We start from the raw sequence: 27,835 nt of genomic DNA on the forward strand, positions 1-27,835 counted from the left end.
ACTTTAACTAAACCGTACAACTAATATGATAATTGGAGTTGTAAGGTGCAAAAAGTGTTTGCAAGTTAAGTGGCGAACAAGGTATTATGAGAAATTCACAGGAAGCGTGTGAAAATATAGCGGGTGCAAAAAGCAATTATCACATCACTAATGACGCGTTTGCAAATTATGTCAACGACCGTTTATGATTTGAAGCTGGAAGATAATGATAATTTGGAAGGTGATTATCCATTGGAAGAGATTTACTTAGGTACTCCTGATAATAAGAGCCTAATTTATGTCACCTCAATTTTGCCAAGGAAATTCAATGGTCAAATTGGTCACACATTATAAAGAATGTTTTGATTGGGACTACTGTGAAATGTCACGCCTAAGCAGATAATTAGTTGAACATGGGCTTAGTTGAACACAAGTTGCCTTTGAAAGAGATTTAAGCATGTGAAACAATGGATCAAGATTGTATGACTTTTGAGCGGGAAAGGCGCCTTTGACTCAATCTCACCCGTCAGATGCATCTCACGCTCCAGATCATGCCACATGTCAGTTTATTTTGAAAAAAGAAAAAACAAAACATCATATTCAGAGAGTTCAAACCCAGATATATTTGCCTTGTAACCCATCGTCGACCAGCACGCCACCGTGTTACTGCATCTCCTTCGTCCCGCGTGTTGCCGTCAAGCCGTACTACGTTTCCTCTGTTGAAGATCCAGTTTTCATTTGTTGGTGGTCGGTGCAACCGTGCAAGGCTGCATCTGGGCGATGTCAGCTGTCGAAGGAGAGGTGGGTACCGTGGGTTACTTGGAGGTGGTGGGCTTCGCCATATATGAAGGTTGAAGAGGTTCACCATGGAAGCATAAGAAGTGAAGAAGAAGAAGCTGTGGGTGGTGTTTATTTTTGTGGCATAATCTGGAGCATGAGATGCATCCGGCGAGTGAAATTGAGCCAAAGGCACCCTGCCTTTTCCCATTCAAAAGTCATGTAATCCTAATCCTTGAAACAATCCTACTGAGGCTTTACTGCTGAAGTGTGTTATCAAAGATCAAAGAGTAAAAATAGGGAGGCTATTGAAAGTAATATTCAGATAATCTACAGCTTCTTTGTTGTTGAGAATCATTTATAGCATTAAAAACTACAAAATCTCCTATACAAGTAATGTTTAACGAAACGTAGAATAAAAACTGTAAGCATAATTCAAAATATATGAATGGGAGGATTCAGAACTGCTTCTCATTCGTGATCTTTCAAGAGTTGCTATTCAGTTCAAAATAATTAATTAATACGAAAAAAGTAACAGTCTAACAAATGAACTAGAAACATTAAATGAAACAATTAGAGTTTATTGTATAAATCTTTGAAAACATCTCTAGGTAAAATACAAGATCTACACCATGGTGTAATTCGATAAGGGATGGAATAGTATTTTGTTGTCACAGGTCGAGCCAACAATTTGTTTAAACTTTGTATTATCATATCTTCAACGGTTGAGTGTGGCGTATAATCTACCGTCTCTCCATAATGATATGTACAGACAGTCACTAAAAGGAACAATTGAACAGAGGCAAGAACAATCACATGCAGAAAATAAATTATCTACATGGCATGGCACCAACACCAAAAGCATTTCTCAGGCACGGGGTTTAGTTCCACTTTTGTACATGTTATCAATCACATTCTGTGCACACAAAAATAACATTGCAGTCAGTACTTTCCAAATACATAAATTATTAATTGAAGTCTTGATGCATATTTTGAAACGTTTAAGGCGTGCTAGAAAATTGCAGTTGAAAGTGGAGTGGAAAAAGAAAGAAATTTAAGCTTACAACTATTAATTAAAGACTACGCACCAATTTATATCCCCCGTTCATTTCTACAGAAAAACCTACAGACTAAATCTCATGTCACTCGAAAACAATTTCTTGTGTACTTCAGCATTGACATTAGATATCCCAAATTCCTTAAGATTCAACTACCACGTCGTGTGTTCAGTTTCGAGTCTGTTTGGTACATAACTAGTTAACTACTCGTATACATGCAATACAAGAAGAAAATAAACTTCCTTATTGATTTCATGTATAGGTGCTGGTTTATATATATATACAAGCCAAGTGCAAGTGAAGTGACTACTTTAACTAAACTGTAACTAATATGATATTAAAGCTGTAAAACAGACAGGGTACATCAGTTGCATTATGATTAACATCTAATCTAATAACATGGGAGACAATCACATCTATAAACCGACTATTAGCCAACTCAATCAGATGAGATTTCCACACCTTTTTTCGTTTAAAATTGCTCATTAGAACGAAACTGTCCGGGAAGAAAAGAATGTTTAATTTTCAAAGACGGTTGCACTAAATACCCATTCTATATTCTAAGAAGCTTAATTATTTTTTTTGAATCAGAAATGGAATTGTGAGAATTTGACAACTTTTACCTGATAATATTTAAGCAACTGAGGCCTCTTCTTCTTATATGTTGGAGTGATAAGGTCACGTTCCATATCTAATGGAACTGGATCAAGATGAACTGCTTTTATAAATTCAAATCCTTTCAACTGCCAAAAGAATATCCATCAACCGATAAAATTTCAGGAAATGTATGCGCATACAAACACGTTAGAATAGAATCAATTGGTGCAAGCATAAGACCATACACAAACCACTTAAATAATCCTTTGAAAAAATTATTTTCGGCCATCCAACCATTGAATATTAGTTAATTATGCTAATATTTCATGTTAAATATTATTTCAAACTTTTTCTTTGACTGGTATTTCAAACTAAATGCATATAATTAGATTAGATGGTCGATATCTTATATTATGGTGAAAAAGTTACTTTTTTAAAAAGTAACTTTGTGGGACAATAATAAGAAGCTTAAATTAGAAAGAACCTTCTTTTCCTTTCCAATCTTTGAGAGCTCTTCAAGTATGTAACTTTTTGCCCTAGAATCTTCACAGAGAGAATTGAAGTCCGTGGATATACCATTTTCTTCTGCCCAATGTTCAAGTGCCTGCTTGCTGGGGGTAACAACAGCAACAAGGAAGGCCTCAAAACTGTTTCCGTAAACCCATATCTGATACAGGAGGAGAAAAAACAGTTCAAATCAGTACGAGTAAATAAAAAGATCACTTTTCACATATTTTTTCAACTTTGTATGGGCAATTTTCAATACACGCTAGAATGCTAAATCATTGGAAGGGTTCTCAAGACATACAGATTCAATAGAAGGAACTTGGCTAAAAATATTTTCCAGGTTTTCAACGGCAACATATTCTCCTTGTGAAAGCTTGAATATATTCTTCTTCCGGTCAATAATCTTCATGCCTCCATTAGGTTGCCACTCTCCAATATCCCCTGTTGAATAAACTCCAAAATGTGACCCGATAGCCAATTTAAGTAGTATCTATAAAATACAATTTTGGAAAACTCAAATGAAATAACCTGTATGGAACCATCCATCAATTAGAACCTCTTTTGTGAGGTCTTCACGCTTGTAGTATCCTGAAAACAAGGTATCACCCTTTACACAAATTTCTCCTCTTGGTGTGCTTGCAAGGGCATCATAACCCATTTCAGGAACAGATTCCAGGCACGCATCCACATTGGGTACAGGAGGACCCACCGTTCCCAGCATGTCTAGTTCATTAGGTAATGAGACAAAGGTTCCCGCACAGGTTTCGGTCAGACCTGTTTTCATTTAAACAAAAAGGCATATTAGTAAAGTTCAAAGTCTAGTATAAAGGGCCGTAAAAGTCAACGGTCAATATCTGCATTATTACATATGCTGCATTGGAATGAAAAAACATCTGGATAACTTGCACATAGAATTCAGTTTCACTATATTTCTATAAACATACATTAAAACTAAAAGTATTAGCTAATTGCCGCAGTTCATCTCAAATTAATAAAGGACAGTTTATATCCATAAATGGAGATAAACTAGACTTAACTAAAACATAAATGGAGATTCAACTATGTATCTGAGTGCACATGGCACGATGTAAATTTTGATTTTCAATACAGAAAGAGCATACCATATCCTTGTAGGACATGAGAACAAGTCACCACCCGTAAGTAATTTTCCACATGCATAGATAGAGGTGCTGCTCCAGACAAAATAAGACGTACATGACCCCCTAAACCTTGCTTCACCTAATCAAATTGAAAAATCAACTCATGATTAGCCAAAAAGAGAAAATACATTTCTGTCAAAATGGGCAGGTAATTAATATCGTAAATTTTACTACCTTATCAAACACAACTTTGTCAAGAAGTGGAGATGCTGCGTCATGCTTTTTCCCTTTCTTCATGTTATTCAACTTACTGCAATAAATTCTCAGAGCTTATATTATTTAGAATATTGCAATGTTTATTGGGACAGACAATAGTTAAATATAGCAACCTAATTAAGAAAGTTAACATTAATCTAAAAGAGAAATTGTGCATGATTTGACAAAGGAACACTCCTGTTTTCCTAATATCTTATAGAGGATTTGTGAGGGTTCATTAGTACTTACTATGAAAAAGCAAAGTTGAATAATGTCTTCTTCAGGAAGCCTCCAGAAGATATTTTCTGTGTCAAACCTGCATACGGGTGTTGAGAGTCATAATATAATTTTTTTTTCTAGCTTGGAAAAGGGATGGCAGCTCATGAAAATAGGAAAGAAATGTGGAAAAAAAAAACCACTACAATTATCAAAAAAATAATTTAAATGGTAGGTTTATCCTCCTGAGAACGTAATTTGACCGTCAACACCATAGACCAATCAGAAGAGCATACCTGTGTACACTCTATCAAGTACACGGGGTACAGCACAGAAAATAGTTGGTTTCAGCTCACCAAGGTCTTCAATTAACAGTTTAACATCCTGCAGCCATTGTGCAAATGATGAACAAGGTCATATTCAAATCCAATCAAATTCCAGGTTTTGACTTCTTGGGGTGATAAAATCAAATCCAAAGTTCAATTATAACATTAAATTATAATTCAGTAACAACCAGTTTAGTACATATACTCACCCCACGCCAGAAGCCTATCGAGGCACCATGCCATATAAATGTCTCCTCAATGACCCTATCAAAGATATGTGCGAGAGGAAGGTATGATAAGTACACATCTTTCACAACCAACTGCAAAGAAGGAAAAAGGAGGGGAGATTATGTAAGTCAAAGAAGGACACTTGAGTGTTTAGTATTTTAATGCTGGAGGGGAAAAAATCCAGAGCTTTGAAATTATATATTTAATATACATGAATTAAATGAAAAGAAATTGCTTATAGGGAGTGCTTGGTGCATTCATGTAGTTACAAGTAAACTATAACAAAGAACAGCTTACTTTTTCATTGACACTCTCCAACAGCCGCTTAACCCCAGCTAAGAGGGTAATAATACTCTCATTGGATATCAATACTCCCTTGGGGTCACCAGTAGTTCCACTAGTATACATTATTGTACAGATATCACTTCTTTGCTTTGTAGGTAGATCAAAACTCTGACTTTCACCCTGTGACAAGTATTAAAAATCAAATTAGAAATGGCAACCACAAACTATCCATAGAAGTAACAAAAGAGACATTACGTTCTGCTAGCCAAACTTCTAATGAGATTTAGAAAAGTAACTTCTAAAAACTTATAATGAATACGTATCTATAAAAAATTGAACCAAGTCAACTAACCAAACAAACGATGGATACATTTGCAATATAATGATATCATCTTTAGTTTTCTTATTTCAATTGCGTAAAATTATGTTTACTTTTTTGTTTCCACACATTCCGGCTCCACTATTACTTAGAGTAACTGCCAGTGGACCGAGATAGTGATACAAGTCAAACATTATTTTTGCTGCTAAGGAGACTCGGAGCACTTGCAGTTAATGCCAATTATATATATATATATATATATATAAGGAGCAGCTTTCATGTCAAATTTATTTACAAGTAATAGTAGAAAGTGTAATAATAAATGAAATGAATAGCCCACCAATTGTAAAAATTCACTCCATGAATATATTGTCAACCCAAACTTTTCAACTTCTTGCTTTTGTTCAGGGGTAACCTTTCCGAAGCTCACAATGGCTGTACAAAGACATAAAAGTCAGTCACTGCTTCTTTCAAAAGCACATGTAACGTAGCAAAGAAAGAAGACAATTAAAAATACTTACTCTTGAGATATTTGGTAGCATTAGGAAATGTCTTCAACAGCTGAAAAATTTTAAAAAAAGAAAGAAAGATAGGGATAAGACAAAATGTTCACAGAAAGTGTACCTAACTCTCTAATCCTTCCTAGTTCTTAAAAATAAATTACTGTGAAAGAGATTATTTCAATAGGATGAACCTCAGGTATCTTTTTTTCTTCTGCAAATGCAATTGAGACCTCTGCATGGGATATAATAAATTCTATGGCTCCAAAACCTAAGTCATATATGTATGAGAGTGTCAAAGCCATTGGTAATTGTAAATTCAAAATTAGAAAACTCAATTTGAAAGAGTATTAGGATGCCATGTATTTCAGGCGAAACTAAAAAATAACCTAACAAAATTCTTGTAACTGATTATCAATATCTACATAATGGGACATTCTACCAGTATTATGCAAAATTTGAATTTTCTGCAACGTAGTAAATGTCAAACAAGTTATCATTGATGTGAGAAAGTTGATCACATTTTACGCAACTAGTTAAGATTTTCACAGAACGGGTCAATGTACTCAATTTTTTTTATAAAATCACAAGGATAAAAACATATATACCAGATAGACATTAAAGTTCTTAATAAAGTGTAAATTAAGAACTCACATTTTTTTTGTCAAATATATGAAACTTTGTTCATAAAACATGTAAGTTTTTTCCAAGTGCCTAAATTTGTGAGCTTTAGTGAAAATTGACAAAAAAAAAAATGACATATTGACAGAGAAATGTTGCAACTTTTCTTATAACATCAAAGTGGAAAATCTCATGTACAATAGATTTGGAAACCAAATTCCAATTGCAGTTGAGTAAAAACATCAATTCTGAGTAGAAACATATTAAATGTATGCACATACCTAAGGTATCATATAAAGGAACACAAAGAAGTCCATGAGCATTGCAAGCCTGCAAGAGTCAGATTGGAGAACAAAACAGGGTGTTGGATTGGGATAATTTTAAAAGACAGCCAAGACGAAAGAAATTTTTAAAAAAATAATGTACCTCCATGCTCATAATCCACTCTGCAGAATTGGCACCATAAATACCACATTTTACACCCTGCAAACCAGCAATTAATATGAATTAAGCCCAAAAAAACAAATCAATAGAAATAATAATTACCTGCAAAAGTGAAATGCCAAAATCATATAAAACAACTGTTAGAGACTTAGGTTCAACATGAAAAACTGTGACAAGATTTAAGCAATGGAACTCACATGGCCATGTTCTTTGTAAGTGAATAACTATTGAACTATACATGCCGCAGATGGTGACATTATCCATAATATATTCTCAAAAAAATTAAATAAGAGGTATCTGAAGTTGGAAATTGCATGAAACAATGCACTTTGGAATATAGTACAAAGAGCAAAATGCTATTAAAATAACCAAAAACAAAACAAGGTTACATTTTTCGGTAATCAAGGGACTGAAGACTTACTTCTCCATAACCACAGCTGCGGATGGAATTTCCGACTTTGATCACCATGTCATATACTTCTTTGTAAGTTAGCCACTTGTACTTGCCATGCTGTTAAGTGTCAAAATAAAACGGGCATTTAAATAAACCAAAAGTTATGAGTGGTCAAGCAATGGCAAGAAACTTTCCAGAAAACAAAAGATTTATATAATAACCGAGACTTTACCTTCCCATCCACAATCTCTCGGGTACCAAGCATAGGATTATTTGGATACTTCTCAACAGACAATCTGTAAAACCACTATACCATTAGAACTGAAATGACTAATATAGTATTATCTTAGATTCTTATCAATACAAGTCCTAATTTCTGTCAGTGATGTTAAATAGCGGCGCTATAGCATAGCAAAAAAGGAACAAATAGTTATTGATCCATGATTCGCTATTTAGTACAAAATTTACAAAATGACGGCTATAGCGGTGCTGCAGCACAGTTGCGTAGCAGGATTTGAACAAATTGCTATTTTCTTTTTTTGCTATATATGTGATGTTTTAACACTGATTTTTATTCTTTTTTTTGTCAGGTAGTCTAGTGACTAGAAATTACACCCTTGAGGTAGATATGTCGGGTGTCCGGGTTTCAAACCCCAGCCCCTGCATATAAAATGCGATGTTCCTTACCAACCGAGCTAAGTTCATGGGGACAAACTGATTTTTATTCTAATAACATAGCAAAAAATTAATTAATCCATTATGCAGACTTAGTTCAAAATAAACTGAAAAAAATTAAACCATAGATATTCAAGTCCTATTAATGCCACAAAAAAAAAATCAACAAATGTCTTTCAATGTTAAAGAGAATGAAAACTCCAGTAACCGAATAACAAACTCTGGTTTAGTACTAAACAGAAATTTTCAATAAGTTACAAATAATTAATTCAGACGGAAAAGAATAAATTAACATGATGATATTATAATTCAGATCACAGAGCTCTGTTTTGCATGTTAGCCTAATAATTCAACAAAAAAATTAAAAATTAAAAATAAAAATAAAAAAGTAAACGCATCCGATCTAGTACTAAATGCGGAGATAAAAACAATGAAATGATGATTATTATTATTATTATTTCAAGTAAAGTCATCGCTAATTCAGTATGAAATCTACATGAAATAAATTCTTATGCATTGAAATTAAGAGAAAGAGAGTGTTAAACTAACCGAAAAACATCCCAGCAACTATCAAGACCTTGAATAGGAGCGGGAAATCCATCTTTCGCAAAGATGCTACGGTAAGCAGGTCCTCTTGAAGGTGTATCTTGAGTTGCTTCTTTTGCTTTTTCGACTTCAATGATGAATCTCTTCTGTTCAGCCATGGCGCTCTGTGTTGTAACTAACTGTTCCGATCGAAGAAGAAGAAGAAGAAGAAGAAGAAGAAGAAGAAGAAGTTGTTATAAATTGAAAGTAGTTGAGAATTTTAAATGCAGTTGTTATCGGTGTGGTTTGGTTTGGGTTAATGGAGAATAGTTTTGATTTGACTTTGAAGAGAGGCGATACAATACAATACACTACTGGTATTGAATTGAAACTCTGTTTTGATGACAAAGGTGTGTACTTCTGCGCGAATTAGGTTTGTCTTGGTCAGCCAAATAGTTAATTACGCAACTTCTTATAGTACTATATTTTACCTTTTGACCTACTTTTAACTACTTTCAATGCCGTCAATTACTGACTCAGGGACCAATTTGGTCTCTAATTTAGTAATATTTAGTTATTTACTACTTACAAATTTTTTTTAAAAAAAAAATGGTATAAAGGTAAAAAGGCGAATTTTGAATTTGAGAAGTTTCGAATTTAAATCTCGTCGGTGTCTTTGTTAAGTTGAATATTTCTGGTATTCTAAATTTGAATATGTCGTTTTCTATATGTGTGTGTGAGTTTTATATGATATATATTATTTCGTTTAAAAACAAAAATAATTCATTTTATATTATTAATGTTAAAAAGATTTAATTTTGTGATATTAAGGAACATGGGGATTTGTGTTGCATCAAATGAATAGTGATCAGAAGCCAGTAGATTTGGGATCCGTTTGGCCTAACTTTTTTCATGTGTAGAAGAAGTTATTTTAATCACAAAGCTAAAAATAATGGTTTTTTAACTAAAGTTAAAATTGTTTGGTAAATCTTAATTTTTTAAAAAAATAAATAAAAAATTGTTGTTTTTTTATTATAATAAGGTTAAAAGATATATTTGATAATATATTATAATTTTTCCTAAAATATAGAAACTGGTTTTTTTTAGTATAGCTTTTAGAAATTGTTGTTTGGCCTAGTTTCTTATTTTAAGTGAAAAGAAGAGAAAAAAAGTTAAGCCATATGAACCATTTGATCCGGTGGTAAGAAGATTGAGTAGTATATATAAAATATTAGGTTTGATCATATGCTCTTTTGTAAAAAAAAATAAATAAATAGTGATGGGGACCTTCACGGTGTCTACATCATTACCCCTAAAAGTATCTCTATGAATTTAGCTCTGTTAAATATATTACATTTTATATACAAAATTTAGAATTCTCAAAATACTTCATTTATTTATTTTAAAATAAAATTCTAATCTTTTGTCCAAAATAATATTCTAATCATTAAACTATTTAACAAAAATAATATATTAGAACTAATTTATCGTAAAAAAAAAAGAAGTTATACGTGTCTGTTGAACAACCCAAAAGTTAGTTCGTCTCTACCTAAATAGTTTGAGACAAATTATTATCAATCAATTTATTGTCGATTAATTAAATAGGTTTATACTGTCTCTAAGTATATTACATTTTTTTTTTTGAACAAGCTAAAATGAGATATATTAACAAACAACCTTAAGTATATTACATTTTATATACAAAATTCAGAATTCTCAAAATACTTCATTTATTTATTTTAAAATAAAATTCTAATCTTTTGTCCAAAATAATATTCTAATCATTAAACTATTTAACAAAAATAATATATTAAGTAAGTAATAAAGAAAATAAATAAATAAAAGTGACCAACAATAAATTGGTTCAAGCGGTAAGTGTTTTGGTTCCTAATCAGGAGTTCGATTCATAACACATGCGTATGAAAAAATAATTAGTTGGAAGAGGAAAACTCACAAAAAATAAAATTTTTAAAAACTAAACTAGGGATGGCAATTTGACCCATACCCAGAGGGTACCCGCAAAAATTATCCACAACGGGTAGGGTAAAAACCCGCATTTTGGGTACGGGCACGGGTATGGGTAATTACCCGCAAAAATGAACGGGTATGGGTGCGGGTACGGGTACCTTAGTACCCACCCCGCCCCATACCCGCATAATATATATTTATTTATTTTATTTATATTATTATATTATAATATATATAAATCAATTTAAAACAATACAACTCTACTAAACTATTACATATTTTTAATAAAAATGTTTATTTATAACATAATATAAAAATAATGTGAATATTTAACATAAATATGAACTTTAACATAAGGTTAGTAATAATTTTGTTTATAATTTTTATTAGTCAATATTAAAATCTTTGAAATATTTTTAATTCTATTAAAATTATATGATATTTTATAATTGATCAATTTATTTTCAGTAAAAATACGGGTAACGGGCACGGGTATGGGTACCTAGGTACCCATAGAGTATGGGGACGGGGGCAAAAGTTGTTACCCACGCGGGTATGGGGATGGGTACGGGTATTTTTTCAATCTGCGGGTATGGGGATGGGTACTATAGTACCCTACCCATACCCTACCCATTGTCATCCCTAACTAAACTACTTATTAGAAATAAATAAATAAATAAAAGTTGTGCCCGCCATGTATTTTAGTGTGGACCCATTCAATACCGAATTCTCACGTCTAATTTTTGGATTTTTTCTTTTTGGTGGAGTTATTTTATTCGGTACATCAACGTCCTAATTATAAAAAAAATTTAGGAAAATTATATAAATTTTTTATAGATAATTTTTTGTATTTCTTTTTGATGAATAGATAATTCTTTATATGGTAAAATAAATTCTCTATAAAAAAAATAGGCTAAGGGTATATGTGGTGCATCCAGGTTTATCGAGTGGTTGGTGGTGCTGTTGGATATTTCGATTCCTGGTTGTCCTCCTTCACGTTGGAGGTTGGAGTTATTTCTAATTTGTTAACTGTTTGTCTACTTCCGTTCAGGTATGTGGCCTCAGTCGCCGTTTATCCTTATCTCTAAGACTCTAACCTGGACCGTTGCCACGAAATTGCCGCTTATGCTTGTTGTGGTTTGTACAGAGAGATGCTAGTATGTGAATCGTTCCTGGCGATCAGTTTATTCACCTCTTTGAGTAGTTAAGGCCCACACTCCACATTTTTTTGCTATTTGATTTCGCGTCCGTATGCAGGTTCGCTGAATAATGTAAGTGTTGCGTATATCTTTGTTTCTGTTTTGACCACTTTTGTTGTTTTAATATATTCGTTTGGGCAATTATGTGATTTAACTGAATTTGATTTATATCCCCATATATATTGTACTCTCTTTAATTTTTTTAAAGAGTTTAATTGTTGTGCACCGTCGGTGTAAATTATTTTTACACATACATCCAATGACGTGTTGCCACATCATTTAATGAATGTGACACATCATGTGTTTTTAATGACCATACATGATGTGTCGGTTTATTATTGGACGCATGTGCAAAATAACTTTACACCGACGGTGCATATAAATTAAATTCTTTTTTAAATGTATTTAGGATGTTACGGTCGACCTACACCTCATTTGCTAAAAAAAAAAAAAATACTCCCTTTGTACAGCGTCCATATATTTTTCTATGTTTTTCTAATGGCAAATTGGATAGTTTAATTTTTGAAAGTTTCTTTGTAATAATCTCTTCGACATTTTGTATTTTTTTTCCTTCTTTTTCTTGACGTATAAAATTATCTATTTATTATAGAAATATTATAGGAACGCAAATGTCGGTGATTCTAAAAAATACTTCACCACCTATTTAGTATAAAATATTGAGTCAACAAAACGAAAATTATAAAATAGTACAAATTTCCAATGCAAAATAAAGAATTAAAAGGTTGTACTTGTCTCGCACGAGAAATGGTCCACCACCTATGAACCCTCGATACGTGACACGATACCGATACGATACGACACCGATACGGTGATACGAGAAAATTTTCAAAATTTTTGATACGATACGGCCGCGATACGTTATTTAAAAATTAAATTTAAAATTAAATATACATAAATGCACAATATACAAACATAACTAAAATCGATAATGATAAAAAATTCATATTCAAATTACTCAAATTGAGCAAACAAATAACAATTACATATCTTAAGTTAAGTACTACCCAAAAAGGAGAGTGAGATGTGTAACTTAACTGGTTAAGCTAGTTGAGCTAAAAGTTAAGGAGTTAGAGATCCTGGGTTCAAGTCCTAACAAGGAGAAAAACTAACATAACAATATAATATACTAACAATTTGATACCCAAAAACATAGATGGTAACATCATACTCTAACATTTGTTACTTAAGAGAAAACATAAATTGTATCAGTCTTCTTTCATACGTTTCCATCATCAAAGAATATTAATTGTCCGGTACTTTTTCGATACGCGTATCGGAGAAGTATCCGACACGTATCAGTTTTATTTTTTTTAAAAAAATAATATTAATTTCCGATATTTTTCCGATACGTATATCGGAGAATATCGAACGAATATCGGTATCGAGTACGTATCGAATATGATATTTTGCCATTTTTAGAATATTGGAGCTTCATTGTCCACCACACCTTTTGGACAATTTTCCACATGGTGACATGTTTCGTACTCAAGCATAACGAAACAACGAATGGCCGGGATAAGTAAAACTATCTTATAAATAAGTAAGTGTTTATAAGCGGATATACAAATTTTATGCATTATTTTATATTCTAATGTCAAAAAATTATTCATATAGATAGTAAATTTAAAATTGAAATGATAAGTATTACAAAAATAATAATAACAAATCTCCGTGAACATAACTCAGTTGGTAGGAATATCGTACTATATGTGTAGGAGTCGGGGTTCAAATACCCCAAACATTCTACATATTCACTTTTAATGTGAAATTTATAGTCATTAGACTACCTGACAAAATAAAATAAAATAATAATAACAATAAAAATTATTTAAATATGATATATCAAATATGTGTTAAAATATTTTAAGGTTTTTTCTAATCTACCCTTTCATAAATTGAGGATGATTTTTGGCTAACATGTCAAAGATAGGTGAAGGTGAGGCCTACTCCACCCTTTCATAAATTGAGGGTATACGTCATCAACCAATAAAAACAAGTCACATGAGTGGATTTATATCGGTACCCACAAAAAACTTGTAATAAATTTTTGAATTTGCATATAGTTTGTTCTCATTGGTTGATGGCATATAGTTTGAACTTGTAACAAGAAAAGGAAAACGGCAGAGAAGAAAATCACAAAGAAGAAAGGGGCAAAATTAGGGTTCATGAATGAAAAAGGGAAAATCAAGTACTGGAATGAGTCAGAAGTGACCAATTAATCATCAGTCTCTATTCAGTTACTTATGCTGTTGTATGTACAAGGAGAAATAGTTAAGGCATTAGTTTCATATTTACACACTTAGTTTATCTTTCATGCCATCCCAAATTCCCCAAGCAAGGAGTAAAACATGTTACATCATCTATATTGAACCATTGGAAGTTGATGTATCAGATTCCAGTTTGCAGTCAGATTGTAGAGCCGATAACCACGAGTCCACCTGAACGAGGAATAACGGAGGCAAAATATGCGATTAGAAGTTAGAAGTTGATCATCAAATAAAATGTTAACTACTAAGAAACAAATAATCTTAAGTTAGACATACCTGTATCTTAGAACTGCTTGAGCATTCATATCGCAATCCATGTCGAGTTAAAATACAAAAGGCGTATCTCATCTCACTATCTTCACGCTTAAAACTTGGTAATTGGTTTACTTCAATAATGTCAGATAGAAGCGTCGAGTCTTGAGGACTTAAGTCTGCAATCCTCCAAAAAATGTTGATAAAAAGAGGAGAAAGAGAGATTCATCTGGTAAAGGCCTTAAAATGAGAACTACTCAACACTACAGTTCTGCATATAAAATAGAAGCCGGTAGCATTACCTGTACACAACAAATATAAGAATAGACATTCACCCTGAAGAACAACGAAGCGAGGAAGCCAATCATCTACATCGGTATCATCAATAGGTGGAGTTTCTCCCGGAAGTGCCGCCCATCTCTGTAGACAAAAAGTGAATGCTGATTAGTACTAAGCTTGTGAGGTAATGACAAACAGATGAATAAAAAGTAAACTAATGGAGGTTTGGACAGTAAGTACAGTTCGGATGTACAAATATCCAGATAGACGAGCTGATCGTAAAATTTCATCAATATTTTCCAACCTGTGTCAAATAAAAAGATCAAAGTTATGTATAGAAAACACAAAAAGAATTCTACAGAGAGGGAAGGGCTGGATAAAGATTAAACACTGAATTTCAACTCCAAAATAATCATGCGGAAACAATTATGTGTGTCTAGACTCCAAATCTATGGTTAGCATCTGAATTCCTTGCTTTGTCACAAGACGGCCCAAAATTAACTGCTATTTGATGATAACTTGTACTACATTGTAAGACAGAAAATGTTGTAACAGTCAAACTCAAAAGTTATGGATCACTCACTGAGCTTTTAATTGAGCTTCCTTCTCTTCTAAATCAGCAAGTTCTGATCGAAGAGACTCTACTTCTGCGGATGTTAATTCAACCTACAAAATATAATTTACCTTGGTTAGATATAACAGAACCTTCATCAATGACAAAAAGCTCCCAGTGCAAAAGCTGTTCAAACCAAACCTTTTCACGGCTACCATTACTGGGGCTCCATGGTAGCCCTCGGAATGTAAACAATTTCATCATGAAAGCAGGCCTTAATGTTCTTAAAACTCCACAAAAGGCACCAGGACCGGAACTAAGCTAGATTGCGTGATTGGTTATAAGTAGTAGAGTCAAACTCTAATGACGACTTTCGGACTGTTTATTTCTATTCCCTTTCGCGCAAGAAGACAATGACTCAAAGATTTGCTAGTTCCAGATTCAGTAATAGGCGTTCAATTCTCAAGATATTCTACACCAGACTATTGAAACTGAAAGTGATCACAGATAGATGGCCTTTATTGTTAAACCTGCTGTTAAACAACTTGGCATCACTTCCCTTAACTAAGTCATATATTGTTAAAATAAAATGAAGATAATTCTTGTTCGTCAAGTTAACAGCAATCAGGAGTTGAGGATTACACTTGTTCATCAAGTAACTCTTCCACAAAACCCAAATAAAGCATAATTACAAAGACAATAACCTCATTCAAGAAAGAGTAAAACAACGATTAATTGATCAGATTAAACTCCACTTAAATCACATATTGTGCATACTAATTTCTCTCATAGAAGTAGTAACATACCAATTTCCCCCACGATATGAAACTGACACGTCGACACCGATAATAATTAAGAAAATGACATAATTCAGGATAATCATAAGTGTCGGTGTCGGACACCTAATTTAAGGAGTGCCCGTGCTTCATACCCCAACCTAAAAATTCAGTTTAAATAAACAATCCAAGACTATATAAATTAATAATTAAAAAGCAAGCAATGAATTGAAAACTACGACCAACGTAGAAAGCAAAAACAACTAATGAACACAACAAGGATGTAAGTGGATTAAGCTATGTTTGCGATTTAACCTAAATTCTCCAACATTAATTAAGGATCATTAGATAAACTCATATGGTGTGAATCAATCATTTATATAGGAACCAATAATTATTGAAAGCAAATAAGTAATAAGTACTATAATTTAAGAACAGAAAACTAAAAAGAGAGAGTTTAAGGTGGTTGTGGTAGTTACCTGTACCAGTGGTTGGTGTAGGAGGAAGAGAGAACGAAGGTAGGTACTCATGGATTTCTTTCATCGGAAGGGATCAAGCTTATACGTATTATACGACACGCCTCTAATCTTATGTTTAGCTTTAATTAATATCTTTGCTAACCCTTCTTTCTTTATGTTTATCCAATCTTAACTTATAGTAAAAAATTATTTTGAATAAATAACTTTTTATATTAAATAAATACAGTAAGTTAATTTTTTTATAAAATTGATTTTAGTTAAAAGTTAAATACTGTAAATGTTAAAATGGTTGGTTTATGATTGGATAAATTTACCTAATAACCATATATCGATTAACTAATGTATTTGACTAATATATCCAACTTGATGTCAGATACATTAGTTACTCAATGTATTTAAAAATGAATTTTTCTCTTATATTAAAGATCGAATAAAGTAATATGAAAGTCATGTTCAATTGGTAGGAGAATATTATATATTTATTTGTTGAAGTTCAAACTCTGAATTCTCCACTTATTGAGGAAATTCTAGTCACGGGACTATTTGATGAAAAAAAATAAAATGCAAAATCATTTTAAACTAACATGTTAAAATTAATTTTGTGTTTGTGATCACTTTTAATTTTTGTGATATGATTATTTGAACATTTCATTCGGCTCTATTTGATTTTTGAAAGATTAATATTTAGTGCATGTTTTGATCGATGGTGGAATACATAAAATTACAGTGAACCTCATAATTTTGACAAAACTATACTTTAAATCTTCAACAAAAAGATTTTGTTGAACTTGTTGCTCATCTAAGCATACACTTAACACTATTATACCGACTATTTTTTCCGATTCTACACTACATAAAAAAAAAAAAAAAAAAAAGATCCCTCTATTATTTTTCAATGGATGGTAAACTTAGACTCTCATATTCAGGGAGAGAATCGGAATAGAAATGCTCCCTCTCCCACTCACCACCCATCATCTTATCTAAACCCCGTTAGAAGTTATTGCACTTGCCACTCAGTCACATATGGTCCCATTATAGTTTTAGCCACTCATGTTTTACTAGTATTGTTATTTTATTTCAACCAATTTTTTAGTGATAGAGCAAAGCATACTCCCTCTATTTCAAGAAAAGCAATAAATAATTAGTTAATTGAATTTTTATTTGTTTCTAAAACAGTCATTTAGAAATGAAAATAGTATATTAGAGTTACTAAATAATTTAACATATTTATTAGTAAAATTAATGTGAAAACTCTTTCATAAAATAGACAAGTGAACATGGTTTTGATGTCTGTCTCTGCACCAACTCTATTGAACACTGTATGGTAGAAAAAAAACAACTGACAAACAAACCTTTCAACTTCTTTTATCAATAATCAATATTTGAATTCCATCAATGTAAAACACTAAAATATATAACTAATTATCACAGTTTAAAATATCAAAATCCAGTGCATATTTTCCTTTATTGACAAGTAAAATCACTATAGTATATTGGTCTATGCCATTGCCAAAAGGTTGACACCAACTAAAGAACCATCAACTGTGGAAATTTGATGAATAGGAACCACACAAAGATGAACAAAATATAGTCTGCCCTTGAACTCCCAGTTAGAATTTAGAAGCAGCCACCCAACTGCCAAAATCAAAAGGAAAGAAAGTTTGCTTTAGTAATAGATGCAAATAAAAGGCAAGTAAAACATTTTTGTATGCAATATGAATTGATTGATTCGCAAGCAATCACGAAAAGCAAAAATATCAAAATAAGCAAATGTCGAGGCAGAGCAGAGTGCTGGATCAATATCATAAAATGGAAAGGAAAAAATTGAAATAAATAAGAGAAAAGAAACAAGAAACCAGAGGCATAGAAGCCTAACTAGTAGCAAGTAAAACTTCAATAGCAGATCATGTATGCGGCAGACCAAATAGGACAAAATCCTTAAGACAACAGATATGAATGAGCAAAGAGATTCCACATACCAAAACTGCCTCAATCTCTTCATCGGTCACAGGAGTTCTTTTGGGTTGAAGAGAGGCCTTCCCTCCCAATGATGTTGAAGTATTTGAACTTGAAAAGAAAGGAAGATTGATCTCAGTGGCTGAAGACAAAGATTGAGTCTGAGACGCAGAACCTGCAACGGATTTTTCAAAACAAATTGGATATCACTCTTCAAGATCAAACTATTATAAACAAAAGATAATCAAAATGAAATTTTTGATGGAACGGAAATACATAAAACGTACTCCCTCCGGTCACTATTATAAGCAAAAAAAAAAAACTAATTTTTAGGTTCATTGAAAAACTGATGTATCTAGTCTATAGGGTATTCTGCCTCATAGTTTTATATTTTGGGATTGCTAGTTTGAGCAAGAGTGTCCTTCAAGGGTATTACGATGCTTCAGTATTGCTCATGTATAGAGAAGTAAGAGAACACCTCGTATATCAATATGCAGGAATGATCTATGAAACCTAGATACATGATACGACACCAGTATGATGTGTGGATAGAAGAATATGGAAATCCTTAAAATCTAAATCTAAAGCAGGCTTTCAAAAGGCCAGGCTAGTGCCTAAAAATAAACCTCGGGCCTTCAATTTTTAGACAGGCCAGGTTTAGGCCTCGCAAAGCCGAGCTCGACCTAGCTTATTCCCAACCCTAAATACAACCTAGATTTTTTTTGGTTACAAATACAACCTAGATATGTTAATACAAATTTTAAAAGTATACATATTTTACATAAATGAAGTTATATTCCAAACATAACAAGGTATGTACCAACCACATTTAACCACGACTTTGAACATCATTAACCAAAATTTTCAAGAAATTTGAACACCTCAAAATTAGAAGAAAGAATATAGTGGAACAAAGCCAGAGTTTATATGATTTCCAAATGAAATCAGCACAAATACCTAGGGTAATCAATTTAATGTTTAGGCAGATAAATTTGCATAGAAACGATAAAATTAAAGAAAGAATAATGCATGAATAAAAAAGAGGAGGAATGAATACCAGAGGAATTGGAACGTCTGTTGGGGAATTTGATGCGAGGGATTCTTTTGAGAGCTTGAGCTCCTGCTCCACCCATGACTGAGTCTGCGGAACGAAACGGAAGGGTCTTGTGTGGCGAGTTCTATTACAACTCTGTATTGTCCAAAAACGAGACGATATACAAAGGGCCCTTTGTTTTGTCTACAAAAAGAAGAAAAGAAAGGGCCCTTTGGGCCTTGTCATATTATTACATCTACGGCCCATTAAAGTAGCAGCCTATATGGAAAAGGATTTTTTTTTGTAATAGATGCAACTTGGATTTCCTTTTTGCTCTTGTATAAATAATTCGGTTTTTATTAACCGAATTTTTCTTGAATTTGTACTAAGAAAAAATTTGGTTTCTGCGAACCAAAGTTTTCTGCAAGAGAAAAATTGAAATTTCAGCGAGTAAAAAAGAATCACAGGAGTCGGAAGAGAAATCATCAAATCGGTTACCTACTTGAGTCCGATAATTTGGTTAATGTGGACAAGGAAATTTGGCCTAATAAAATTTGCTTTCAAATAATTTTTCCAACATTTAATAGTATTAATTTTTGTTGATAAATTTATTGGAGAACCTGAGTTTAATTTTGGCTTAAATGGTCTTTTGGTTCCTGGCGTATTTTTATTTTTCGTTCATGTATTTTTTTTTAGTAATTCATCCTTGTATATTAAATTTTTTTGGTTTTAGTCCTTAAAACTAAAATTCGAAGGAAAATCTCCAGGTAAATTTTCTGCGGATTTAAAATATTTGGGAGCTAGTTTATAGTATGGTTTAATTACTGGGTACGGTATTGTGAGCTAGCCACAACAAGCCTATGCCATCACACTAGACTAAATTAATTGTAAGGTTAATGAATTAAGTTGAACGGGTCTTTTACGATAACTAGTAGTAAATATATTAATAATAGAAGAAATTAATTAGTGATTCAACTATATGTCAATTCAATCTTTTTAATTAGTGGCCAAACCGAAGAAGAACAATAAAGCCAATTACTGTTCCACCACGCCACTTAATAGAGCATATGAGATGAAGTACATTGACCCTTTCAACCCGACAACAGATGAGTGAGTGAGATGGATAGTGAAAGTGTTAATTGAATTCACCCTTTAACTTGAACAATAAAGCCTTCATCAACCCTTTATCTAAGGCATTCATTGTAGTACTATATCACTATATATTGACCCTTTCAAATTCAAATGTGGGTATACTAGTGTAAGACCCGTGCGGATGCACGAGTTTAATTAAAATATTTAATTAATACATAATCTAACAATTATTTTCAACCATAAATAGTAAAAATTATAAAGGATAAATTTTTTATAAATAAATTAAAAATAAAATTTCCCAAAGGTAAGACCAGATTATTAAAACTAATTGATATTTATATTCAAAGTCCGTACTACAGACACATGTTGCATGAGCATAAATAAATAAACTTTCAAATCATTGAAGCTAATGATAAGTTATCAAACATAATGACAATAAATCAGGTTCAATAACTTTGTCGATAAAACACATCAGAGACATGAGATTTATCACAAACAAAGTATTTCATAATATATATTTATCTTGAATGGAGGTCTTGCACATGATCGTAGATATGATGACCAATATATTCTTAATCCTTTAGCTTCTTTTTGAATCACTTTAGCACATTTGAATATTTGATCACAAAGTAATGATACAATTATTATCTGCACAGACCAACCCAAATAGATAAATTTCAATTCTAACTATAAGTAAATTACAAACCAATTAATATTCATCATCAGGAATAAGGGCATTCCACGACTTAATAAAATTACATACCATATATTAAAGAAAAATACCAAGACCTAGAAAACCATCAACAATTAATCATTAATATCAATCAAACGATACCGCGTCTACGATAATCATCGCAATCTTCACAATCTGCCAGATCTATTTCAACGACCTCAATATAAAAAACAATCTTAAATTCTTTCTCTCCAAATTGTTGTTCCATCAATTTCACCAGAAATTTCTTCAACAAAACCATCATCTGTGTTACTCATGAAAGACCTGCGATATCGCTTAGAAGCCGACATTCCAACATGGATGTCATCGTCAGTGTCATCGTCAACATTGAAAACGGACGAGCAATCAACAATAGTGTGATCAATGACCTCACATTGGGGAGTCACCAATGTGTCTTCTGCAAAATTCAGAGCTTCATAACTTTCTAAATCTCCCACTTCTTTAGCAGCAACATCAGGGGAAGAAGTACCAAATATGGCATTGACCTAAAGCAAACACAATGAGATTCATACCATTTAAAAACAAACCAACCATAAAATTTTACAAAGATGAACATCCGAACAAAATAAATGAAACTAAATATAAAATTTCATACTTTATTGGCTGATTGACCAACGTCTTCTAACTCAAAAAGTTCAACAATTGGATTCTCTTTGCAGACATCAAACACTCCAACCTCATTCATAGCATTAATTTGCTCAATACTTTTTTCGGAGTTTGACATACCAGCAATGGCTAACCTATATAATAAAAATAAAACATATAAGATAGCAATGAGAAAAATCCAGTGCATACATTAAGATTGGCAAGACAACAATAGCATACCCCTTTCTTAACTCGGATGTCTCTTTAATCTCAGGGTCAAGAAAAATCCTTGTGGTATTCATAACATCTTGAATGGAAACTTTCCCTATGATTGGAAAAGATTGGAAAAAAAAAAGGGATATTATTACACCAAACAACGTGGAGACCGGAAGGACAATTACCAATTAATCTTTGCAACTCATCAACATGATCACCAAACAACGCGCATTCACATTTACCACTGATCCGATTGAAAATTTAGTGTGCAAATAAATTTAGGCAAAAACCAATATTAACCGACTTAAACTTGGTATTACCTATTGTCTGTAAGTTCAAGCACAACCATCTTGATGACTTTGCCAGCACGAATATACTCCCTCTCATTTGATATACCAGAGATTAAACCAATGACATCTACACAATGACATAAGAAACAAATAACTTGATACACAATGACCATTAATCGATGAAAATTACAAAATTTGTAAGGTTCTTCAAATCAAAATTACCTATTAGGTAATCATAGTTAACAGAGTAGCTAGCCACTTCAGCAAGATCGGTGAAAGAAAATCCCAAAATAGGAATATCAGAACTCGCAAAATTCTGAACTTTGGTATTCGATCGAAAAATCAATTTGTAAGGATGCAGAGTTGTACGATAAAATCCAACGACTGGAACAACATCAAAGTTTGATAGCTTATAAACTTCCCCTTCCTTTAATTTATTCTGGAATAGGTAAACAAATTCTTTCCTTATCAAGGCATGAATCTTACCTCCCTGTGTATTATTCAAAGTTTCGTTATTTATAGATCAACCATCACCAAGAACACGAGAAACATATCAAAACAAAACCAAAAAAAAAAAAATCATACACAATAATCAATTCTATGAATTAGCAAACAAACCAAATATTACGAACAAACCTTCTCATCTATCAGCACCATTTCCATAGAGTTCAACTCATTAGGCTTCATAAAAGAAGAAATTGCCCACATACGGAGGACACGAACTTTGAACTTCCATGAATTATGCCCAGGAAGAACATCGCACAACATGTCAAATTGGGTTGCCATTTCGAAATCGAATTGGATGACTGATTCAGCCTCAAATGCAATGGAAGAAGAAAAGAAATTATGGATATTTATAAGTGAGAATCACAAACAATAACACACTGTTGAGAATAGTCTTATTCAAATGATTATAGAGAAAAGAAGAATCAGAATATATTCTTACCCAATTGCTAGAAACAAAGCCGCATAGTATTCCCATAATCAGAATCAATTTACGCGCGCAAAGCTTTTGAAAAACGAATCTAAAACACCCTATTAAGCTGGAACAATCGCACATGATAAGCTGGCAGTGTTTCTGTGAGCATGTTGGTGTGAAAGCTCCTGGAACGGCGAAGAGAACGACTTTTTTGCCTTTTGTTAGGTCGGAAACTGTTATGGTTTGGACTTCGCCGGCGGGGTCGAGGTATGAGAAGGTGGATTCGGGAAGTTTGTCACCGACGGAGATGGTGGCGGAGATTTTGGATGAAGTGGAAAATCGGAGAGGTTTTGGGTTGAAACGGTTGAGTTTGAGGGGGAGGGTAAAATTGGAAGAGAGGGTTTTGGTTTTGGGAGATAAGAGTGATGTGGTGGTGGAAGAAGAGAGGAGTCTAGAGAAAGAGAGAGATGTATCCATTGATGAGAATTTTGAGGTACAATCTAATAGTAAAAACCCTATTTTTTCTAAACAAACAGTGGCCCAATCAAGGAGAGTTCAGTATTTTGAAAACTGGATGATTTTTGGCTGAAATAGTTCTCGACGAATGGGTTTGCATTGTTAATATATAGGATTTAGTGCCATTTATCTCACGTGTCAAGTTGTCTACTAGTATAATATTCTCACATCCCATCCCCATAAATTAAATGAGATGAAGAGTCATAGACTTGTAGGGGAGGACTTGTATATCAGGGCCCGGGGCTGCGAGCCTGCAAGTGGGCAGCCATCTTAAGCTTCCAACATTTTAATTTAGGTCTCAAACTTATCTTAATTTTGAAGATTATTAATCCGATTTAAGGATGGACTAATTTGAAAGATGCTTATTTATTTCATTGTCCATTATTAACATGATATATGTATCAACTAAAACATAACGTGACAATACAATAGAATTTGAGATCTTCGAACTTCTGAGACCTTGAAATAAGCAGATTCTAAAGTCTCAAATTTTTATTACTAAGTCAACTCATGTTGACGAAATAACACGTCATTGAAAACTCACACACACTGACACACAAAGTAAGGAGCCAATGTTCAAACTCTAGTCATTACGTTTGATTTACTATGTTCAACATTTCTATCGGTTGAACTAGAATTTGTAGGACTGTATCATAATTTTTTTACTTGTCTCATATGATATATAAATTATTTATTTGAAATTCTGAAAACGATTAATTAGTGTCACTCTTCCAAGGGTATTTATATTCAAAATTATCATGTACTATATATATATATATTTGTCTCATGACTAAAAATGAATATTATTATCTCAAACTCAATTTATATCTATTTTTTCCTTTGTTTTGTTGAATATCAACATTGATATGATCATGTCATTCTCTTAGTTATAAAATTGTAAATGATCCTAAATTTATCATAGACCAAATGTAACACTTCTCCAATATTTTCCAATAGATGAATATAATATAAGTAGACAAAATTCAATTATAAGTTTTCTTGTAATAGGACAAGGTGGGAAGAGAGGGACCATATATTAATGTGACCATGCATCAATCACTAAAGCTTGACTAATAACTTTGTAGTTTATAGTTGCAAAGACGTGACTTTTCCCTAACTTGACGCATAGGTCATTAATTGAGTACAAAACATTTCATGTGTCCATGACCTTTTCTTCCAGGAAACAAATTTTCTTGTGGTTTTACAGTAGGCCGCTGGAATCAATCTCAGCCGTCCAATCTAAAATTAATGGTTGTGATTATTTTAATACAAAAGATACAGTTTTCAATCTTATCTGTATGATCTGATATTAACGGCTCAGATTAAAAACTTCGTGTAACTGCGTTAAACTTTTATTGCAGCCAATCTACATCCTTTCTTCCCCGCCCCACTTCACATATCATATGCTTATCCAATTTATATCACATAATTAATAATAAATTGTTACTATATATACACTCTTCATGTCTAAAGTTTTCCTCACCCCCTCTTTTCCTTCCAACTTCTTTTCTTCTTTTTCTTTTCTAGTAACACTCTTTCAAAAAATAAAACCATGATCCGTACCATGTTACTTGCTTGTCAAGAATTCCTTAATAGGAAAATATTTGATGAAAAATTAGCAGAAAAACTCAAAGACACAAAGGTAATATATAGAGATGAGTTAGGTAATAAAAAGATCATATCTCCTTTGAAAAGAAGGACATGTACGAAAAGTGTCCGGTTTGCGGATTCAGAACATGAAGCCGATTTGGAAAAAGACGAAAAGGAGGAGTTGATGAAAGGAAGAAGAAGCTGTAGTATTGAGGAATTATTAGGAGAAAGAGATAGGATGAATGTTACTAGAGTGAAGGTAAAGATGACAAAAGAAGAAGCAGCTAAGTTGCTGTCAAAATTTAAATGCAATGAAGGAGGGTCTCTTCAATTTAAGGATGTTGTTCCTGTGCTTGTGGCTCTTCCAATGGACAGAGTTACCGTTGTGTCCACTTGAGCCAATTATGTAATATATAGAAATTGTAGGTGTTGTAGTGGAATTAATGTAGGAAACATGTATTAGCGCAAGTGGTTGATGCGCACTATGTGTGTGTAAGTGTTGTAAATTCCAGAGCACTAAGTTTGAAAAAAAAAATCTGCTAGGTTGGCTAAAAGTTTAATGCTTCCATTTGGAATTATTATGTATATATGGCATGAGATCAAGCATGCATCTAAATGATATGTAGTGTTTGTGTGTCTTGTGATTTTTGTTTTTTTTAAGAGATCTTGTGATTTTTGTGATTGTGTTGTGTTCCAAGTTCTATCTGTTTTTATAAACGAAGAAAGAAATATGTTAAAGAGCGTCTATAGAACATTGATTAAAGAAACAAATATAAAAGTATTGTTTTAAAAATTAGTGTATTTAATATGTTGGAAGTTTGAAAACTATTATTTTCAATACCATTAGTGTGAATATGTGCATGAACCATATAATTTTCTCCTTAATTTTCCCTCATGATCTAGTTTTTTTTTCAGGTCCCCCAAAATTTCAATTTTACCTTTAAAATTTAGTTTGAAATTTACAGTTCGAACTTCGTGATTGGAAACATAGTTTTCGAACGAATTTTACATCGGCAAAATTCAGATTTTAGATTCAAACCACTATGTTTTCATTTTCATGATCCAATCAATATATGTTGCCAGCTTTCATGACTATGTTTTCTATATGAACAAACAAAGATTTCCACCTATTCACAAGGGTTGATTCATGTATGATATTATGAGTATCACTTATTCTAGAAAAATTTTGAACCACCAAAGTCTGAGTGCATAATCGACGACTTGGAAGAGGAATGCTCATATTAACCTTAAGAATAATGACAATTGGTGATTTTTGGTTACAACAGAACAAAACAATGTGGTGATAAGGTCCTAAAAGAAATGTTCAATTCCTTTTTTTACGGTAGCAACTATTCATTAATGAGAAACTGCAGAAATGTTTTCGGAATATAAAATCTGAATTGTGTCAATATAAAATTGGTTTGAAATTTATTTTTCAAAATTTTTATTTCCATTCTGAATTTTTTAAAGGTAAAAATAAAAATTTAGAGGGCTTAAAAGAAATATGTGGTTTAAAGAGAAACTAATGGGAGTGTCATCAGAGTTGCAACCAGGGTTCATATAGGGATTACAGATGTAGTAACGGGTGAAGCTATGGGTTTAATGGATGCAATTGAATGGATCGAAAGGATGGGGGAAAGGAACGTGGTGTTTGAACTCGATTCGTAAATAGCGGTAAAAGCTGTCAAAGGAAAGAACGAGATTCACAAGAGCTGGGGAAGCATTGTACGGCGCTGCAAATCGTTCCTTTAAGATAACCTTAATTCAGCGATTGAATGGGTTCAAAGGAAAGCAAATCAAACCGCTCACGAAATGGCCAAATGGGCCGAATCTGAACCCAACAAAGAATGGTCCAATAACATCCCACCAGACCCACCTTGTATTTGGCCATTTATCCAAAAAGATAAAGACAATATTATTCCTGTTTCGGTTTGATTTTAATAAAGTTTTTCCCCTTCAAAAAAAAAATTAAACTACTTAGATATCGTTTGACCCAACTTTTTTTAGGTGTAGAAGTTATTTTAATCACAAAGCTAGAAATAATAGTTTTAAAACTTAGATTAAAGTTTTATTTGGTAAATCTTACTTTTTTTTAAAAATAAAAAGTTAATTTTTTTTTTAATTATTATAATAGGGTAAAAAGATATGCTTGATAATATATTATAATTTTTTAAAAAAATATAGAAGCTGTTTTTTTTTTTCTTTTTAAAAGCCTTTTAAAAGTTGTTGTTTGACCTAGCTTCTTACTTTTAAGGAAAAAGAAAAGAAAAAGAAGTTAGGCCAAACGATACCTTACTCACATGAG

General features: G+C 32.6%; 6 protein-coding genes across 8 annotated transcripts; 1 reads left to right on the top strand and 5 right to left on the bottom strand.

Annotated features, from left to right (window-relative positions):
* Positions 1–1,199: 1,199 nt before the first annotated feature.
* On the bottom strand, positions 1,200–9,434 carry LOC123908126 (long chain acyl-CoA synthetase 4-like). Its single transcript, XM_045958666.1, has 19 exons — positions 8,831–9,434; positions 7,839–7,902; positions 7,634–7,723; positions 7,195–7,251; positions 7,050–7,098; positions 6,342–6,418; positions 6,169–6,208; positions 5,988–6,082; positions 5,341–5,508; positions 5,025–5,135; positions 4,786–4,873; positions 4,523–4,589; positions 4,253–4,328; positions 4,040–4,157; positions 3,447–3,692; positions 3,220–3,359; positions 2,896–3,078; positions 2,438–2,557; positions 1,200–1,672 (listed from the first exon to the last, which is right to left on the bottom strand). The coding sequence occupies exons 1-19, from the start codon at positions 8,983–8,985 to the stop codon at positions 1,625–1,627; spliced, it is 1,992 nt and encodes a 663-aa protein (XP_045814622.1). The 5' UTR covers positions 8,986–9,434; the 3' UTR covers positions 1,200–1,624.
* A 4,757-nt stretch (positions 9,435–14,191) lies between these two features.
* Positions 14,192–16,754, bottom strand: LOC123910063. Of its 3 annotated transcripts, none has more exons than XM_045961094.1 (7): positions 16,601–16,754; positions 15,547–15,875; positions 15,376–15,458; positions 15,033–15,096; positions 14,816–14,933; positions 14,538–14,692; positions 14,192–14,432 (listed from the first exon to the last, which is right to left on the bottom strand). In XM_045961094.1, exons 2-7 carry the CDS (start codon positions 15,607–15,609, stop codon positions 14,355–14,357), a joined length of 561 nt encoding a protein of 186 aa, XP_045817050.1. In that variant the 5' UTR covers positions 15,610–15,875; positions 16,601–16,754; the 3' UTR covers positions 14,192–14,354. The 3 variants fall into 3 exon arrangements, with proteins under 3 accessions (XP_045817050.1, XP_045817049.1, XP_045817051.1); XM_045961093.1 differs by having other exon boundaries at positions 15,547–15,878; positions 16,601–16,748; XM_045961095.1 differs by lacking the exon at positions 15,547–15,875 and having other exon boundaries at positions 16,601–16,741.
* Positions 16,755–17,940: 1,186 nt separating this feature from the next.
* LOC123908580 lies at positions 17,941–19,769 on the bottom strand. The gene is made up of 3 exons (XM_045959256.1): positions 19,614–19,769; positions 18,580–18,731; positions 17,941–18,235 (listed from the first exon to the last, which is right to left on the bottom strand). The coding sequence occupies exons 1-3, from the start codon at positions 19,687–19,689 to the stop codon at positions 18,218–18,220; spliced, it is 246 nt and encodes an 81-aa protein (XP_045815212.1). The 5' UTR covers positions 19,690–19,769; the 3' UTR covers positions 17,941–18,217.
* A 1,566-nt stretch (positions 19,770–21,335) lies between these two features.
* LOC123905130 lies at positions 21,336–22,953 on the bottom strand. The gene is made up of 5 exons (XM_045954767.1): positions 22,728–22,953; positions 22,536–22,632; positions 22,240–22,324; positions 22,010–22,154; positions 21,336–21,899 (listed from the first exon to the last, which is right to left on the bottom strand). The coding sequence occupies exons 2-5, from the start codon at positions 22,600–22,602 to the stop codon at positions 21,591–21,593; spliced, it is 606 nt and encodes a 201-aa protein (XP_045810723.1). The 5' UTR covers positions 22,603–22,632; positions 22,728–22,953; the 3' UTR covers positions 21,336–21,590.
* On the bottom strand, positions 22,678–24,020 carry LOC123904717. The gene is made up of 3 exons (XM_045954345.1): positions 23,452–24,020; positions 23,142–23,321; positions 22,678–22,995 (listed from the first exon to the last, which is right to left on the bottom strand). Exons 1-3 carry the CDS (start codon positions 23,899–23,901, stop codon positions 22,678–22,680), a joined length of 948 nt encoding a protein of 315 aa, XP_045810301.1. The 5' UTR covers positions 23,902–24,020.
* Positions 24,021–25,409: 1,389 nt separating this feature from the next.
* Positions 25,410–26,211, top strand: LOC123911150. Its single transcript, XM_045962506.1, has one exon. It carries the CDS (start codon positions 25,493–25,495, stop codon positions 25,925–25,927), a length of 435 nt encoding a protein of 144 aa, XP_045818462.1. The 5' UTR covers positions 25,410–25,492; the 3' UTR covers positions 25,928–26,211.
* Positions 26,212–27,835: the final 1,624 nt, after the last annotated feature.

Source organism: Trifolium pratense, linkage group LG2, assembly GCF_020283565.1.
Source record: "Trifolium pratense cultivar HEN17-A07 linkage group LG2, ARS_RC_1.1, whole genome shotgun sequence".
NCBI lineage: Eukaryota > Viridiplantae > Streptophyta > Magnoliopsida > Fabales > Fabaceae > Trifolium > Trifolium pratense.